We start from the raw sequence: 19,421 nt of genomic DNA on the forward strand, positions 1-19,421 counted from the left end.
AGTTCCCTGTGCTCTACAGTAGGTTCTCATTCATCACCTATTTTATACATAGTACCAATAGTATGTATATGTTAACTCCAGTCTCCCAATTCTTCTCACTCCTCATCCCCTGCTTTCTTCCTTAGTGTCCATACATTTGTTTTCTACATATGTGTTGCTGTCATTGTGTCTTTAAATTTTTCCCTCTTTGATCAGTTTTCCCATGGATTTCTCACTTGGAATATCCCTTTAACCTGCAAACGAAATTCTTGCAAAGGTCTCTGTAGGTCTTTGAGACCAGCCACAATTTATCCACACTCTATCTGAACAGTAAGTGTTGAAATTGGCTGGTAATCGAGATTACCAGCTCTCAGAGGCAGAGAACAGATTTCAGAATCTAATGTCAGAAGCTTCTCTTATGAAGACATGATTGAATGGATCAGTTGGTATTTGTTTTTCATGTTAGATTTATTTTTATAATTTGATTATTTATTAAACTCAGTCATACGTTAAGATGCACAGTTCTTAATGTGCTCATTGCAATGAGTTTTGACAATTTTATACCTCATGTAACTACCACCTGAAACAACATAGAGAACATTTCCATCATCCCAGAAAGTCCTCTGAAATGCCCTATTTCTTGTTTTAAGCCCCAGCTTTTTGAGCCTTGGGAGATCTTTGCCCAACTGCTCTGCTCACTCCACTCCTTCAGAGGTCAGCTATCTTAGCCCTTTCAGAAGTGCCTGAAAGCCTCACAGGGATTTCTCTCGCCTGTCCTTTCCTGCTTCCTGACTTAGGAAAGTGTCTTTCTTGCATTTGATGGAGTTTCTGTGTCTAAGTGGTGTTTCTCTCAGCTGTCTTGTCAAATCTCTGCTGCTGCTGCTGCTGCTAAGTCACTTCAGTCGTGTCCGACTCTGTGAGACCCCTGTAGACGGCAGCCCACGAGGCTCCCCCGTCCCTGGGATTCTCCAAGCAAGAACACTGGAGTGGGTTGCCATTTCCTTCTCCAATGCATGAAAGTGAAAAGTGAAAGTGAAGTTGCTCAGTCGTGTCCGACTCTTAGCGACCCCATGGACTGTGGCCCACCAGGCTCCTCCGTCCATGGGATTTTCCAGGCAAGAGTGCTGGAGTGGGGTGCCATTGCCTTCTCCATGTCAAATCTCTAGCCTTATATGAATTCTCTGTGCATTTGGCAAAGACGATTAGAAAGTTTGGTGGGTGGATGCAGGCTTGGTTGATGCCTAGGGAGGGCTTCACAGAATTCTAACTTGTCACCCAGACTACAGAATCATTAAAAATTCATGAAAGACATGGCTCATTTCTCCAGACCTCCAGTGCATTGATCTTCCACCTGCTACGATCTTTCACCTGCTACAATCTTCCACCTGGTACTCTGCCAGGGATGAGGCAGTCATGGACCTCTTCTCTCCTATGAAGATCTTGTAGCTTTTTGGCATTTAATTTACTTAGGATTTTTACATCCTTATCTTGTTGGTGGAATTTTTAAAACTATGATCTTATGAGAACTTCCTTGGTGGTTCAGATTATAAAAGATCCACCTGCAATGCAAGAGACTCGGGTTTGATCCCTGGGTCAGGAAGATCCCCTGAAGGGAGGGAATGGCTACCTACTCCAGTTTTTATCCTTGCGCTTTAGTTGTTAGGTTGGGACTACTAACAGTCTCCTGCAACTTTCTATATCTTAATCATAAGTAGGACAGCCAATTACTTTTGATATTTCACAACAATATATGTAGCTACAGTTGCAGCTCATATACATCCCATATATCATAAAGTAAGATTGCAGATCACTGCAAATCTGGCTTACCCGGTGCAGGGAAAAAATCCTAAATGAGTACATTAACTACTTAAGCTTGAGACTTTTGTTTGTAGCATTACCCATAGGTATGTAAATACACAAATATACTGTTTAAAGGCATATGTTTTACCAGTTGATACTCAAAGAGAGCAAGGTAGAATCTTTCATTTTTATGTCTGAATTTTTGCTTATTGTATTGCCCAGTGACACATATTATGTCTACATGGAGATGCTGTTAATCATGGGTCTAGGACCTATTACAGTCTCATAAATTCCACTTGGCAGTCAGACATGGAAGCACAAGCGCTTTGATTTGATGTACCTTCAGGGTGATTCTAGGAGTTCACATTCTTTTCATGGGAAATGGAATGTCATATGAATCTTCCTGTGCATAACATTTTTGTGATTTTATCTCATTAAGAAAGTCAAGTGCACAAACCATTCTGTCCTTAAATCTCCTTAAAGATTACATGTTCCTACTTTTTAAAATATTATGGAAAATTTCAAACATGCCCTAAAATAGAATAGTACAATAAATCCTCATATATACACGTCACCTAGCTTCAGTGACTGTCAAACATTTATCCAGTCTCGTTCGTATATCCCCCACTTTTGTCTTTGTGGAGGATGCTGTGGTATTTTAAAATTTAAAATTAATCCTTCAGTATACATTTTACTTTTAAGGTTTATTAATGTATTCACTCAATACAAATAAGGTCATTCTCTAGAAAATGCGATTCAGAAAAAAAGCAGGTTGAAATCTCTCTTCATGAGATTGAGCTCAGTTAAGACCCTCAGCAACTTAGTCCCATTTCCTTTGTATCTTTTCTCTCACTGCCCATTTACACAGACACTCAGCTCTGGCCCACCTGGTCCATTCACTCTGAGTTCCCCCTCATGGTGAACATTTCATAAGTGGTGCCTAAAGGACTTACTAGATAAGTGAATGAAGCATCATATGTCCCCAGATCCACATCTTTGCTCACGGTGTCTATCTAATGCTGTACCTCTCTGTTTCTGCTAGTACAGAAGAAATATACACCCAAAGTTTGTCACGTTTATTCCCCTCTCCATGGGCTTTCGTTACTCCCTCTGCATTGCTTTCTGGTTCTATTGTCTTGACATTCTTCTGCCTACTGCCTTTTGAGTATGAGAGTTCCATAGAGATCGGTCATTTTTCCACGGTGCAGTTTAACTTTTGTTTTCCCTGTGCTCAATGAAATTAGTCCCTCTTCTGATCTACTAATCTCTGTACTATTTGTTTAGACACTTTCTTTTACTGCCTTGCATTATTAGTTAATATATAAGTGGACATATTTTATTTCTCCAATAATAAAATGTTGTTTTTATTCTTATTTATTGCTCCCTTACAGCTTTTCATAGTTAATCCATGTAATAGGGGCCCAATGCATTTTCTGTTATCTTTTTGCTAAATTTTCCACTTTTTGTTTTGTTACTCAAAATAACCTGTGTCTAAGCGAAGTTGCATCATCAGAGTTAGGAAAAAATAGAGTCCCAGTTACATTTGTATTTCAAAGAAATAATGAACAAAATTTTTTTTTTTAGTGTATATCCTACATATTGCATGTATGTGTGTGTATAGTTGTGTGTGTGTGCTCAGTTGTGTCCAGCTCTTTCTGAACCCATGGACTGTAGCCCACCAGGCTCCTCTGTCCTTGGAATTTTCCAGGCAAGAATGCTGGAGTGGGTTTCTGTTTCCTACTCCAGGGTATCTTCCAGACCCAAGGGTAGAACCCCTGTCTCTTGCATCTCTTCCATTGGCAGGCAGATTCTTTACCACAAGCACCACCTTGGAAAGCCCCACATATTACATGGGACATACTAAAAATGTTATTCATTGTTTACTTGAAATTCATATATAACTGGAAATACTTTATTTTACCTGATAATCTAAATTGAAAGTTTATTTTACTTTAACTTTGTCCTCCAGATAGAAAGAGTAGCTATATTCATAGATAATCTTCCTTGTGGGTGTGTGTGTGTTAGTCACTCAGTCGTGTCTGACTCTTTGCGACACCATGGACTGTAGCCCACCAGGCTTCTCTGTCCATGGAATTCTCCAGGCAAGAATACTGGAGTGGATTGCCATTCCCTTCTCCAGAGGAACTTCCCAACCCAGGAATTGAACCCTGGGCTCCTGCATGGCAGGCAGATTCTTTACTGTTTGAGCTACCGGGAAGTCTTCCTTAAATATGTCAAATGTTAGGATCTTGATGAGTGATTTCATTCATTCAGTTAACTAAGATTTCTTTTGGTGCCTGCTATATCCTAAACTGAATTCTGCCCCTGTCTTGGTCCACTCTTTCTTATTTTTTTGTTGACACACAGTCCCTTCGGTCTGCAGACACTCTAGTCTTTTCTGGGTTTACCCATCTGTGGTCCAGAGAGGCCAGAACCTAGTCAATCTTCCTCTCTCTCTATCTTCATCTTTCATCTTCCTCCATTCTTGTTTTTACCCATAACTGGGTTCTTTCTCCACCACAAACATCTTCATGTCCAAAGGAAATGGCAACCTCCATGATTATGGCCTGGAAAATTCCATGGACAGAGGAGCCTGGTGGGCTACAGTCCCTCGGATCACAAAGAGTTGGACATGAGTGAGCAACTGAGCATACATTTATTAGCTAGAGTTTAAGTTCTATGGGAGTAGGAAACTGTGTGTTAAGGTGTAGATACCGAGGTTTATTCATGCTACCTAAAGATTTTATGCTGGAGCCCTTAGTGAAGAAGATGTCGGAGGCTATATTTTCTGTACAGTGACACAAAGAATCATTTGAAGCATGCAAAAAATGTGGTACTAGCATTTTAAGGTGACATAAGCAAGAAACATGTCTGTCATTTAATGCACATCTGTATAGTTTTTATCTCTCTAAGAAAATCAATAAAGCTTCCTGTTGAGATTGTTTTAATGCTGCTCACCTCTTTGGGGAGTTGTAGCTATAATGAAGGATTCTGCTGATATTAAAGTGCTGAAATTATGGTAAATTTTTATTTTAAACCAAAGAAATCTGTTACCTGTTATGACCTGTAAACTTTAAAGGTGTGCTTAAAAATATCCATTTACAGAAATCTGAAAAACAAAATGAAACATGATTAATCACCTCTCAGAAACAGAGTTTAATAAAAGAGTAATTTTGCAAGTCAGCTGTTTAGAAGTTGAAACAAATATTTCAGGGAAAAATCTAGAGTTTATTTTTTTTTTCCTGACTTATGTAAGAACTTTACGTTTTGAGCGCTATAAAAATATGAACTCTTCTGGCCAGAGATTCTTCTTTTATGTGTGTGATCTTCTTTTATTACTAGATTACTTATATCAAGAAAATGCATGAATTTTCTTATTCATGGATATTGGTGATGCACTGGGTGTGAGGTAGAACTCCTGCCTTCAAAGGACAGGAAAAATTTATCTTTTTGTGTTTATTTGAGAGGTATCCTCAAATTACTCTTCTGTTAGCACATGACATACACATTAGCCTTGCAACTAAGAGGAAGTCTGACCTCCTAGTACCAGCAGATTCAATGTCTGGTGAAGCTCTGCTTCCTGGTTCTAGATAGTCTTCTCATTGTGTCTTCACATGGCAGAAGGAACAAGGAGCTCTCTGTTTTGCAAGGGCACACATCCCATTCATGAAGGCACCACCCTCTTGACCTAATCACTTCCCAAAGGCTCCACCTCCGGATACCATCACATATGGGGGTAAGGTTTCAGCATATGAATTTTAGGAGAGCCCAGATATTCGGACAATAGCACCCCATTAGTGTTGGTCAGTAAGTGGCTGCAAGAGAGCAAAACCTTCCAAATGAGGCTGCTCTTATGTCATGAAAGGCAGTTTTCTAGAGAAGAAGACAGCTGTGAGCTTATAACAGCTAAAACTCAGCATCTGGAGAATGTGTGTCCTGGCCTTATCTAGTACCATAGCTAAAGGAGTCTCCTGCGTTTTGGAAACAGTGAATAGAAACAGAATTACACTGCTATCGAGAAGTGCAGCACTGACAATGTGACCGCAACTCATGAGACAGAAGAAAATTTGAAAATGGCCTTGTGAGCTTGAGGCCATGAAACACAGGGAAGGAGATCCCATATCCTACTCCTCAGCCCATCACAACACATTCCAGCAATGGGTGCTCATGATGCTGACCCTGGAGTCAAAAAGAAAAGCTGTGTTTCATTAGGATACACAATTGGAAAAGCAGAGATCTCCAACATTTTTAGAGTTTAGTTCCTCAAGTCACCAATCTCTAGTTATTTTGAAAAGAAATAGCTCAATTGTGAAATGTGGGGTAAATTAGTTAGCCAAATATAAACTTTAGAGCATTGAATCTGGGGCCATCAGATTGAAGCACAAGAAGCTGTGCAGCACAGAAGTCAGGTTTTTTGGACATCAGAGATGTTTCAGAGAGTCTCACGTTTGGAGACTTAGGAGATTATTGTGTCTCGGTTTACTCTCAGGAAGGTTCACAGGAAAGGACTTTGTGGTTTGTGTCTATTGAACAGATGGGTGATTGTAGAGTTGTAGTATAAACCAGGTAATGGATTGTATCATTCTCACTGTATTTTCAATGACTGTCAGCCTCCTGGCCCCCCTTACCTGTTATTACATTAACACCTCCTCAGATTTCACCTTTCAGTGGTTTATCCTTGGACTGTTTTACAGAAATTTTTAGCATAAATTCCCATATAGCCCATCAAGGATCAAAAGCTGCTTTTGATGTGTCACACTGTTCTCCAGAAAATTTTTCATGTTTTTCTTCTGCAGTACCATAATGCTACCTTTGACTGGGCATTTCTGACGACAAAGGAGTGTTTGAAATATGGAGGAAAGCTTGTGGGCAACAACTGTGGTTTTGTTCCTGATATTACACTCATGTCTTTCATCCTCTTCTTGGGCACTTACACTTCTTCTATGGCTTTGAAAAAATTCAAAACCAGTCCTTACTTTCCAACCACGGTGAGTACTTGAGCTTTAAATAATTTTTATTGAATTCCCACTGTTTCAATAAAAATACAGTTTTACAAAATGAAAAAGGCACCTGTAATTCAACCTTTCCAATATGATTTTGTGTGTTAAAAATTGATTCCCAGTCTCTGTGCATACGTATTTTTGACATAATTATAGTCTAGCTTTGAAAAACCTTTCAGGATTTTGCTCGCATAATTCTATCCTAAATTCTGCCTGTCTGAATTCTGACTGTACTGAAAGGAAAAAGCAGGTGTATTCTATATAAAAATGCACAAGACCATTTAGATCCGTGGATCTTTGAGATCCATGGTGTGTTTAAGTACTTAAGCAAAAACTCTTTCCTTATGAATTAGGAATTTTGACATAGAATTCTCTGTTCATCGGCTGTACTTGTGAGTAATTTAGTAGTTGGGCTATGGGCTGTGGGAATAAATGTAAACTGTGTTGTTACACAAGTACTGGTATAAGATATGGGTGTCATCTGAACCAGCCTTCCCTTCCCATAGTGACGAATGCCACGATAGAGAAACACAGATAATTGAGCTGGCTTGTCTTGTGCAGACATCCTGTCTCCCATTAATATGCTTGGGTGAGCTTCAAGTCAAAACTGTGGTTCCTGGAGAGACTACAAGATAAGACCAACATTTAGTTAATGGCATTTTGTTTTCTTAACTGCAGAACGAAGCTAATCCTTTGCTTTACAGTTCAATTCTCACTATTTAGGATGTCAGTAGTTCTTAGTAATCTTGATTATACTTGATTTTTATCAGTGAGCTGCTCTCTACAACTGGAATCTCATGAATCTTTCCTCCTGAGCTCTGTGTAGAAGGACCAGGAGAACTTGGAAGACAGGAGATGTAGATGATAAAATTCCTTTTTTATTCCTGGGAAATGAGACTGAAAATTAATATATTCACTTTCATCTAGGAAATGTTTTGTCTCTGATATCTCTTATGAAATGGAAAATAAAGGCAAGAGTTGATGATTGTCTCAGTCTGTCTGGGTGGCTATAACAGAATACTAGAGACTAGAGGACTTGTAAACAACACAGATTTATTTTTTATGGTTCGGGAGGCTGGGGAGTCCAAGATCAGGTGCCAGCATGGTTGGTTGAGCGCTCTCTTCCTGGTTCTTGGGCAGTGTCTTTTTCACTGTGTCCTCAGGTGGCAGAAGGGCTGGGGAGCTCTGTGGGGTGTCCTTCATAGGAACACTAATGCCATCCCAAAGGCTCCATCCTTATGCTCTTCCGAAGGCGCCACCTTCTAATATCATCTTCTTCGTGGATTAGAATTCCAACATATGGATTTTGGAAGGACAGCATTCAGACCACAGCAGGTTACTGTGGTCTGCAGATTTCATTAGAAATGTTCTGAAATAGCTGGCCCAAAGGATGAAAAATTTCCTCAAAGTGAAGTGTAGCAAGAAGTGTTCAACTTTGTCTGCCTTGAAAGGGCATCACGAAGTGGTGGTCCGTAGGCAGAATTCCACCCTCCTCCATTGTTTGTCTAGCCCATGGTTTGTAAACACACAAACACACACACACACACTTGAGGGCATAGGTGGAAACTGTCCTTTGCAGGTAGTTAATTGTTCTCACTACTACTACTCTCTATTGTCTAAGACTTGTCTGCTTCACACATTCAGGTTAAGTGCTTGTCCCTGAGACTTTGAGCTTGTAACACCAGTTCCTATACTGGGAAACGTGCTTAATTGATCCACCTCTTCAATGGTATGTTAAGTGTAGAACAGTTTCCTGGGTAAAGGTCTTTGAAGACGATTTCTTCTTCTCTATTGAGATTTTTCCTTAATTATTAATTTATGGCACTTTTTTTTTTTTTGGCTCACACTTTGGGAATCATCACCCTTTTTATCTCTCTCATTTGCCATAGTGTGAAAATTAAAGAATTTGTGAAGCACTTGTAAATCGTAGTTAGCAAAATAATTTCAACCTTAAGATGAATAGTGATCATTTTAACTGTTTATGTAAACATCACCTTTTTTTCCCTGCAAATTCCAAAATCGATAATAGCTCTTTGAACTTAAAGAAATTTCTCCTTATAAGAGCCCAAGCAGGTAGCTTCTCAGACATTGATAAACGCTGTTGAGAAAAGTTGGGAAAATATTGAATATGTGAAAATAAAATAATGAAGGCATTCTAGTTACAATTCCTGTTGAGAAGGTTCTCAACTTTGTTTATAGCTGCTTACACCAAATTATAAAATAAACAGATAGGAGGACATATATTTGATTTCCAAGGAGAAATGTTCAAGTGTGTAGGCTTTCACACTATCATCTCCCTCCCCTCCTCACTTCACAGTTATAGCTAACTAATAATACATACATACATAAATTATAAGAACATCTTTTTTTCCTCTCATTTGCCAAAATATGTTTTCATTTAAGCCGTCATTTAGAAGTATGATCTCTGTAAGTAGGAGCAAATATCTTTATAGTTTCATATACTTGTATTTTGGGCTTTGCAGGTAGCTTTAGTGATAAAGAACCCACCTGCCAATGCAGGAGACATGAGTTCTATCTCTGGGTCAGGAAGATCCCCTGAAGGAGAGCATGACAACCCACTCCAGTATCCTTGCCTGGAAAATCCCAAGGACAGAGAATCCTGGCAGGCTAGAGTCCATAAGGTTGCAAAGAGATGGGACACAACGGACTTGACTTAGCATAGCACATACTTGTATTTTATATTCTATAGTTAAAACTTATATGCTTAAATGTGATTATTGTGCTAATACTCAAGCCTAACTGTTACTACTTCCTCACTCTCACCAACAATTCATGTGGAACCTCTAAAATTGCAAAATGCTAATCCTGGTTGGCAGTGCCCTTGCCATACAAAATGTCCAATTCTCCTTTAATTCACACAGCCATCGCTGTCTTTTTGTACTTCTTTTTCTAAATGTTTGTATGAGTTGTTAGTTGATCAAGACTGAGAATTGCTAGGAAACTCGTACACTTCTATTTCATTCCTCACGGCAGTTAGCACCAGATTGGATGCAGGCTAGGCCCTCAATTCTTGTTGGCTAGTGGAGCCCAGTCAAGTAGAGGTCAATGCTGCAATTTATGGAAAGAGCACATATGCAGGAACCCAGAAGCTGTGGATGCTAAGGCCAGCACTGCCAGTAACTGACAGTGCACCCTTGGATAGCTAACTGTGGACTTCAGGCCACACCCATAACAGGGGAGCCCAGCTAGATGGCAGTTAATATCCTTTAAACTCTAATATTCTATAATATTAAAGAGAGTTTTCTGATTCCATCTCCTAAAATAAAATTCTCTATGTTTAATTTGTGCTGATAGCAGTGAGAAGGAAGTACAGATTCCCCAGAGTCCATTATTATCTCCATTTTTATGCCAGGTCTGCCTTTGCAGCTGCTGCCAGCCTCTGTCTGTGGATGATCCACAGTTGTCATCTAGCAAATTCAAAATTGTACACTCAGATTAGGATGTCTGAGGGGTTTAATGAAAGCGTGATATACAAAGGTGACATTAGGTTGGGGGAAACTGCAAGGGAGTGTTTAATGTCCAGTGAGAATAACAGTGGAATTGTTATGATCCCTGACTCAAAGGATGTGGAATGGGAGCGGTTGCTAGAACCCGGGAGAAGAGAGAGTGGTAGAGCTTTCCAGAGGGGCCCCGTGAACTCCTTTGGATTGAGGAATTTTAGCCAGTCTGACTCAACCTCAAAGGGATATAGCTATGGGAATCGATAATCTGATTTCTCTTTTCCCCCGATAGCCTGTCTGGGCTGAAATCTTCTGAAATCTGGAGAGCAAGGGAGCCTATCGTAGACCACATAAGTCAGCTTCCCAAGGCAGTGAGCTTGGTAGAAAAGAGTAGAAAAAGATCTGATATGACAAAAATGCTATCCATCATATTTACCTTTCTAGGATTTTCTTTATCAAGTTAAACTCATCAGTCCATTTGATTATCCTGCTGTAATAGCTCTCCTTTACATGAGCTTCCCTGATGGCTCAGATGATAAAGAATCTGTGTGTAGTGCAGGAGACCTGGGTTTGATCCTTGAGTGTGGAAGATCCCCTGGAGAAGGGAATGGCTACCCACTCCAGTATTCTTGCCTGGAGAGTTCCATGGACAGAGGAGCCTTGACAGACTACAGTCCATGGCGTTGCAAAGAGTCAGATACTCCTGAGTGACTAACACTTTCACTTACATGTATACCTCTGTCCCCCAGTTCAGTCTCTCTTATTGTCTTTGCCCACATCAGGGTTGATTATCTGCTCTCATCTTCCCTCATGAAGCCAGCTACTGGCAATCCATCAGTTTGAGCACTTAAGATGAAACAGTTTGCCTTTGCTAACTAACAGTCCATCAGGAATTTTGCTAACTAATAGTCTTTGTTAACTAATAGTCTTTTGCTAATAGTACATCAGGAATTTTTCTTATTTTTGCTGTGGGCCATTTAAAAAATCTTTATTGAATTTATTACAGTATTGCTTCTGTTTTATGTTTTGGTTTTTTGGCCATGAGTTATGTGGGATCTTAGCTCTCTGATCAGGGATCAAACCCATATCACCTGCATTGAAAGGCGAAGACTTAACCAGTGGGCTGCCAGGGAAGTCCCAGGAATTTAATCTGTCAGATACTTCCAGATGCTCGTGGAAAGTGGTAGAGTAGCGGTACCCCCCCCCCCGACTGCCCCCTGTGCTTCCCATCCCTTTAGGAGGGGTGCAGTGGTCTGTTGTTCCATACATTTCCTGTTCTGTTCTATCGGGCTCAAGCCTTTCACCAATATTTTGTCATCAAAACTTCCTAAAGGAGCATCACAGCATAATCGGTGATCTTTTCTAGCAGATGCCTCGGGGCTTTAACAGGAAATGTTCTTCCAGAGTCCTCTACCAACCAGTGACGCCACTCCTGGAGCATAGATGCCATTGCTGCAACATATGGTGGCAAAATGAAAGCAGTCAGCTTAAAGATAGAGCAGGATTGTGATTAGAACTCATAAATCTATAGAGCCTCTCAATTAGGCAGAACTATAGATGGCTGGATGGCATCACTGACTCGATGGACGTGAGTCTGAGTAAACTCTGGGAGTTGGTGATGGACAGGGAGGCCTGGTGTGCTGCAATTCATGTGGTTGCAAAGAGTTGGACACGACTGAGCAACTGAACTGAACTGAACTGAATTGGTACTTTGGCACAGTCAGATGCAGTGTGGCAGGCTGATGTATGTAATTGGCATGAAAGTGTTTTTCTCAAGGATATACTTAATTTCCTCTTTTCCTCCTCTTAGAATAAGATGTGATGTGAGAGGTTTTAATGATTGCAGAGAGGTAATCTGTGGAAAGAAGAAGCCTTTTTTGGCTGTGGTACCTTGTTGGTCGGAAGCACTATCAACTTACTTATCCATCACAGAAAAGTCCCCAGCATTGAAATCTATTCATTAATACAAAACGGTCTCCTGCTCCATTTCTAGATTGTTTAATTTATACACGTGTGAAGTTGCTTCAGTCATGCCTGACTCTTTGTGACCCTATGGACTGCAGCCTGCCAGGCTCCTCTGTCCATGGGATTCTCCAGGCAAGAATACTGGAGTGGGTTGCCATGCCCTCCTCCAGGGGATTTTCCTGACCCAGGGATCAAACCCAAGTCTCTCATGTATCCTGCATAGGCAGGTGGATTCTATACCACTAGTGCCACCAGGAAAGCCCTTAATTTATACGTATGACTTACTAACTATTCGTTTAAGATGTTTAATTTTTGTACCTTAATATTAAATTATAGAACCACCTTCTTTTAAAGCCCTGGAACCCTTTATTATCATGGTTTGGGAGAGAGGAGATACAGCCAAGATGGCCCTATTAGAGGATCAAGAAGTTTTGATAACTGAGTCTTAATCATCGAATTTTAGTGTTAGGACTTTGAACAGCATCAAGTCCAACATTGCCTCTTCATTCCTGACAAGTGCTCATTTGTGGGCTGCTTGAATGACTCTCAGGGAACTTCACATCTCCAAGGCATTCCTGATAGAAACGCAAATCAACCTTTCCATGGCCTCTGTCCTCGGGGTCTGCCCTCGCTTTCTGAAGCTACACAGAACAAGTGTAGTCTTTCTTTTCTGTGACAGATTTCACATGTATGAAGGTAGTTTACTCACTACAGCTTCTTGAGGTCTCTCATCATTTTTTTGTGTGGTATGTTTTCTGGACTCCTATTCTACTGGTCATCCTTCTCTGAGTCAGTTCCAAATTTTCAGTTTCAACTTAGAATATAGTGACCAGACTGGGACATAGTATTTTCCAGGTGATTTACTTACTTGGGTCTGGCACTCATTCATGTGGGTCTTTTTCTTCTGCTCAATTTGAAGCAGAATGGAGGAAGAGGCTGTGACTGCTGGAGTCTCCTTAACTTCTCTGCTAAACCACTTTCTTAGGCCCACTCCCCTCTGCCCCTGCTTGGAAAAACAATCTCTTTCTGGTAGACTTTTACTGGTAGGCTCTGAGGCCCTCCTAGGTAAATAACACAATCCAATTCCCTTCTTAGTTCCCTGAATCTCTCTGACTCTGGAGCTTATGACATAGAAATCCTGGAGTCTAAATCAGACTTTCCTTTTAGTGAACTCTAATTATGTGTGTGTGTGTGTGTGCTCACGCTCAGTCTTGTCTGACTCTTTGAGACCCCGTGGACGGTAGCCCACTAGGCTCCTCTGTCCATGGAATTTTCCAGGCAAGAATACTGGAGTGGGTTGCCATTTCCTCCTTCAGGGAATCTTCTTGACCCAGGGATCTAATGTGAGTCTCTTCTATCTCCTGCATTAGCAGGTAGATTCTTTACCAACTGCGCCACTTGGGAAGCCCAAATTCTAATTCTAATTGACGGGATCAAATTTTAAATTTTTTTATGATATTTTCTGCCTTTTCATGACTGCCAAAAGGCACATATTTTTCTGACATACTTTTTTTTTCCGTCTAGAATAAATGCATTTTTTACAGTATTGTTTAGCATTTTCCATGCACTGCAATCATGAGAGGAATTGACATCATGAATTAATATTTATTGAGAACCCACAGGGTGCCTGCTGCTGTGTTTGTCTCTTTGTAACAGCTCCATCCATTGAGAACCACTCTGCAGGCTCACAGCCTCTCCCCCAGTTAATTTGGGAGCAGCTGCATCCTTGCAAAGTGAAAACCAAATGCCCTCTGGGGCTTCTGAGGAACCCAATCCATTTTTTATCCCTGTAAATTAACTAGCTTCTCACTGTTGGTGTCTCAACAATTATGACTCTCTTAATAATTAATATAGTATCATCCTTCATGAAGAGTATGTGTATAATAGATTTATTAGGTTGTTTTTGCCCAAGAACAAGAGAACAGCGTATGGTTATTTGAATTTTCCTTCCCATCCACTTAATTTCTTCTTTGCTTTGGTAGTTTCAATATTTAAACCAGGTTGCTTTTTATTAGATTCATTGAGATATTTTGTAAGTCTGCAGAGGACATAAATATTTTTCTTTTCATTTTTATAATTAAAAAATGGTATATAAAAAAACTCAAACTATTCTGATATTAAAAAAGTCTTCATTGAAATATGCTTTGCTTTTCACCATTCATGAGTGGAGGAATTATTATATGTCATAGCACATTTGTGTACCATTCAAAAAAGAGCAAACTTTTTTTTTATAGTTAGTCCTTGATATATGAGTCAACTTGTGTTTCACTTAGATTGTAATTGTTTATATTCCTAGGATGTTGAAGTTTGAGCCTGGAGAGACTTAGGGACTTAGAGCATTTGACTGGATAGACCCATTAGTTATGATGTTTGTCTAAGCTAATTTGAGGCCTCTGAATCCACAGGGTTAGCATGAAATCTTGTAGGAACAGTTTTCTCATGAAAATTTTGGCACTTCTAATCATTATCAATAATAGCTAGTAGGAGATTAGGAACTATGGGTTTCTAACTTGATTTCTTTATATAAAAGAGTACTATTTTGGTGTTTTTGAAGGAGATCAAGTTTAGTGAAGAGGGAGGATAAAATAAACTAAAAATGGAAGGAAATCCATACATGTTTCTTTTGCTAAATATGTTTGGAAAATATGAGAAAAGCCCAAAGAGGGTGATTCTTATTCCTTAAAGTCAGATGCCACGCTCTTGTATCCGAGTCCTAGAGTATATCTAGTAAACTGGGTGTACTCAGTGCTTGACATTTTTAGGGCATTTTTAATGCTTGTTTTTTTAGTTTCTGCTGCTGGTTTTGCCTCATTCAAATTAAAGGTTAATTTTAGTATAGGATAAGAAGAGCCTGCTAAAATAGCACCCCTACCTACCTTCTCTAATTAGAGGATTTAGAGTTGAATACAAAAGTGGCCAGGGAAAAATCAATTTCCTTGACTATGAAGTTTAAATTAGATCCAATATCTTAGAAATGAATGTCTTACTATAAACACCCTCCAGGGGTGGTTTCTGCTGTTCCTGAACAGTATTGTACAATTTAACGGGAAGGAAGGGGAAATAGAAGCCAGTATATTGTACAGAGCATATCACCCTGGCTGTGATTTTTAATGGGGTTAAACAATATTATGAATAGAATAGCTTTTCTTTCCCCATACATTTTAAGAAATATAATCCTGAATTACTAGCATTTGACTTCTTAGGTACTATTACACACATAATATGGGCTTCCCTGGTTGCTCAAGGGTAAAGAATCCGCCTGCTAATGCAGGAGACGCAAGTTCAATCTCTGGGTCAGGAAGATACCCTGGAGGAGGAAATGGCAACCCACTCCAGTATTCTTACTTGGGAAATCTTGTGGACAGAGGAGCCTGGTGGGCTACAGTCCATGGTGTTGCAAAAGAAATCAGACATGATTCAGAGACTGAACAACGATGATACATATAGTATAATATTGCCACACTTGACACGAATGCCATTGCCAAGGGTTCTTACAAACTTATATATAATATATAAATTTGTGAAACTAATGATTAAACTAAGATAAATTATGTTTATTTATATTGTTTTTCCATGGCTGCTATATCAAATAACGATAAACATAGTGGCTGAAACACATTTATTGTCTTGAGATCAGGTGGTCAGAAATCTGAAATGTGTCTCAGTGGCTAAAATCAAGGTGTTGGCAGGACTGTTCTTTCTGAAGGCTTTGGGGGAGACTAAGTTTCCCTGCCTTTTCCAGCTTCTAGAGGCTGCCCACATTCCTTGGCTCTTGGCCCCTTTCTGCCATCTTCAAAGCCAGCAGTGATCAAACCATTCTTTCTCATGCTGCATCACTCTCTGACATAGATTCTCCTGCCCCCTCTTTCACTTAATGGGAATTCTTGTGATTACTCTGGACCCACTGGAATAATCCTAGTTTCCCCAATCGCAAGGTCATCTGATTAGTACCCTTAATTTCTACTGCAACTCGAATTCTCCCTAGCCATGTTACATTACATATTCACAGAGTCAAGGAATTAGGCATCTTTACTGGGGCATTATTCTACCTTCCACATTATCTGACCTAAATTTTTGCATAATTATCATGGGTGATACCTTGGCAATGTCTTGAAGCAGGTGAGTGGGAGAGACAGGAAGATGAGACGCAGGAACCATTTGAGATAACATAGTGGTTTAGATAGGATGGGAATAGCAATGGAGGTGATGAGAAGAGACAGGATCTTTGAAGGTAATTGGCTAACCTGTTAGATGTAGGATGTGAGAGGAAGAGAAGAGTTGTTTGGATGGTCCAAAGTTTTTGGCCTAAGCAATAGGGAAAAAAAAATCGCCGTTAATGAAGATGGAGAAAACTGCTGAAAGAGCAGTTTTAGGGCTTTGGTGCTTAGTGTGTGGAAGGCTGAGAATGCCTCCTCTCCTAAGTAAAGAAGCAACGTTTCTCCGGTACTTGGTAGTGATTTCAGTCGGGTAGGTCTTTCCCCTAGAAGGGCCAGAGGTGCGGGCCTTATGGAATTTCTACCAAAAAATTGCAGATTGGGTTCATTTGCTAGCCTCTGCTTCCCTCCTCCTGTTTATGGGGCCGGGGGCTGAGGTGAGGAGAAACACTGACTTTTTAATAGCCATTACCCTCTTTTGGAGCAATTTCTAGGATATCAGAGTTGTCAAAAACTTGGACTTGCTAAATGAGGATTGGGAGGGTGATAAAAAAGAGAGAACTCCTTTTTTGCCTTTGCAGTGACCTCTAGTCTTCAGTGATTCACAACCTACTGGACCAGAGCAGTTGTAACATCTTGATATTAAACCTGCTTCGCAATGACCATCACTTGCCAGACCATCCCAAATTGCCTGTGTCAAAACCTAACTCACATAAACTAAAGAAATGGGTGTTTCTTCCAATATTGGGCCCCTGGAAAGAGCCTTTTTTCTGCAGGGATTCCAGATACTTCCAACCAAAATGAGCTCTGCATGGCAGTTTCATATTATTTCTGGGCTTTTATTTCTTGTTTCTTGGAATTCAAGATTCCTTTCAAAGACCTCCTGACAGTAGATTATTGAGTTATTCCAGTGGTTTCTGCAGCCAAAGAGACTTTGTGGAACTTGAAATAACCCGAGTCAATGTATATTAGGAGAGTTTATGGTGTTGCAGGTGTTATGCTAAGCACTTTCATGGCTTATCCTATTTAATTCTTATAACAAACTGATGAAGTCATAGGGATTACTTTGGCTACATTTTGTGGTTGGAGTAATTAAAGCTAAGAAAGGATAAGTATTTACAACTAGGAAATAATGATGCTGGAGTTCCAAGCCAGACAATCTGATTATAAAAACTGTGTTTCTAACTGCTGTACTATATGTTCCCCAAATTAATCCCTGCCATCTATTTGTGCTTGTATTATTGTATGTGATTGGTGTTAAGTTGCCCCTAAAGTCTCATAGCTGGCTCTCTGCTCCTCTGTGTGGACTTCTCCAGAAAGCTAGCCCAGTCCTCCAAGAGGGAAAGGAACTCCTGGTTAAAAGGGTCATCTTTGATCCTGCTGCTAGTGAGTACTCAAGGCTCCTGCCACCCAGTCACAGTCAAGAATTGAGCATGACTCTGCCTTCATTGAAGGCAAAAGGAGAAAGGGGCGGCAGAGGATGAGATGGTTAGATAGCATGAACTTTAGCAAACTCTGGGAGAAAGTGGAGGACAGGGAAGCCTGGTGTGCTGCTGTCCATGGAGTCGCAAAGAATCAGACACAACTGAGCGACTGAAAAACTACAACATGTCCTTCACACACACATTGCCAAGGAATTCCATTCTCCACTTTAGTTCCTCTTGAATACCTGTTTGCCGTAGTCATATTGCTCTTTCAAAAGACCGTCTGTCCTAAGAACTATGCAGCCACTAAGCCCCATCACTGATCTCTCTTCATCTAGCAGCATCAGAAAGCTGACTGCTCACCCTAGATAATGTGACCACTGCTGAATCCATCCTGATTTTGTTTAGCAGCAGGCTTCCTTGAGTATGACTGACTGTGAGCTTCATGAAGACATGGATTGTATCTGTTTTGTTCACTGGTGTCCCTGGCATCAAGCGAAGTATTAGGTTCAGTTGGTCCTTCATTTTCATGGAAGCAGAAGTTGTGAATACAGAGAGCTGAATGTGCTAAGTAAATTTCTGTTGAATGATCAAACTATGTACCACCGTGAATACATACCTTACTGGGAAACTCAGCTGTTTGTGCACCAGTAATGCTTGTGCGACTGAACTGAACTGAACTGAATGCTTGTAGGCCATTGTCACTGCCACTAGTCACTGCAGAGGCCCTGACAATCAACTCAATGGTCCCATGCTCCCCTGCTGAATCAGATATGACCATTCTGTACCCACTCCATGGGAAAGACTTAAGTTTAATGCACATCCCACAAAGCCCAGCCCATGTCCTAGCCAGAGGCAGGTACTTAGGAAGTTTAAAGGCTGTAAGCTAATGGTAACCACAGTTAAGTAGTGGAGACAGAGAGGCTCCACATACAGGAAATTTTAAGCACTAGCCTGGAGTGAAAAATACTTTCTTTGGCCAATTTAGTGAAGCCATCAGATTTCTGTCTTCCATCACTTTTTGTTTCTCTGAGGTCTTGAGTCCATTTATTAGCCTGAAACTGTAACCCCTTCCCTGCTAAGTTCTTGGAGTTTTCAGGTTACCTTGTGGAAATTATCTTGCTCTGTACTCCTCATTGTTGTTATTTAGTCACTCAGTCATGTCTAGCTCTTTGTTACCTCTTGGATTATAGCCCACCAGGGTCCTCTGTCCATGGGATTTTCCAGGCAAGAATACTGGAGTGGGTTGCTACTTCCTTCTCCAGTGCATTTAGACAATACTACCTCCCAAATAGTAAAATTCTATGTCTCTGTGCATATTTTTATAACATGTCTTGAAATTTCATCCATAACCAGCTCTCCTTTCTGTGGCATACGGGAAGAGAGTACAGTACTTCAAGGATATATTTTCTTTGATTCCCTTCCTTTATCTAAACACACACACATAACACACACACCTGCTTGGTGCAATTAGATTATTTCTGGCCAGATAAGAAAATGATGCAAAAGCAACTTAAAAAAAATAATCTCCCTGCAGTATGACACCTCCTTTAATTTGTTGATGAAGCTGTTACTAGAAACTGTTAGCAAATAACAGAATTCTTCATTGACTTCAGAGATATATATGACATACATATA

General features: G+C 40.2%; 1 protein-coding gene across 9 annotated transcripts in view; it reads left to right on the forward strand.

Moving 5' to 3' along the window:
• The window catches only part of SLC4A4 (solute carrier family 4 member 4), a 309,392-nt gene that overhangs the window by 250,589 nt on the left and 39,382 nt on the right, over positions 1–19,421 (forward strand). For 8 of the 9 annotated variants that reach the window (XR_008717186.1, XM_055588772.1, XM_055588764.1 and 5 more), the window contains one exon: positions 6,576–6,767. The exons of the other annotated variant lie outside the window; for it this stretch is intronic. Coding sequence is in view for 7 of the 8 variants with exons in the window: in XM_055588772.1 (XP_055444747.1) it covers positions 6,576–6,767 (192 nt within the window). In the remaining variant the exon portion in view is untranslated. The remainder of the gene's footprint in view (positions 1–6,575; positions 6,768–19,421) is intronic. 9 annotated transcript variants of the gene reach the window in all.

The sequence above is a fragment of the Bubalus kerabau genome, chromosome 7, assembly GCF_029407905.1.
Source record: "Bubalus kerabau isolate K-KA32 ecotype Philippines breed swamp buffalo chromosome 7, PCC_UOA_SB_1v2, whole genome shotgun sequence".
Lineage (NCBI taxonomy): Eukaryota > Metazoa > Chordata > Mammalia > Artiodactyla > Bovidae > Bubalus > Bubalus kerabau.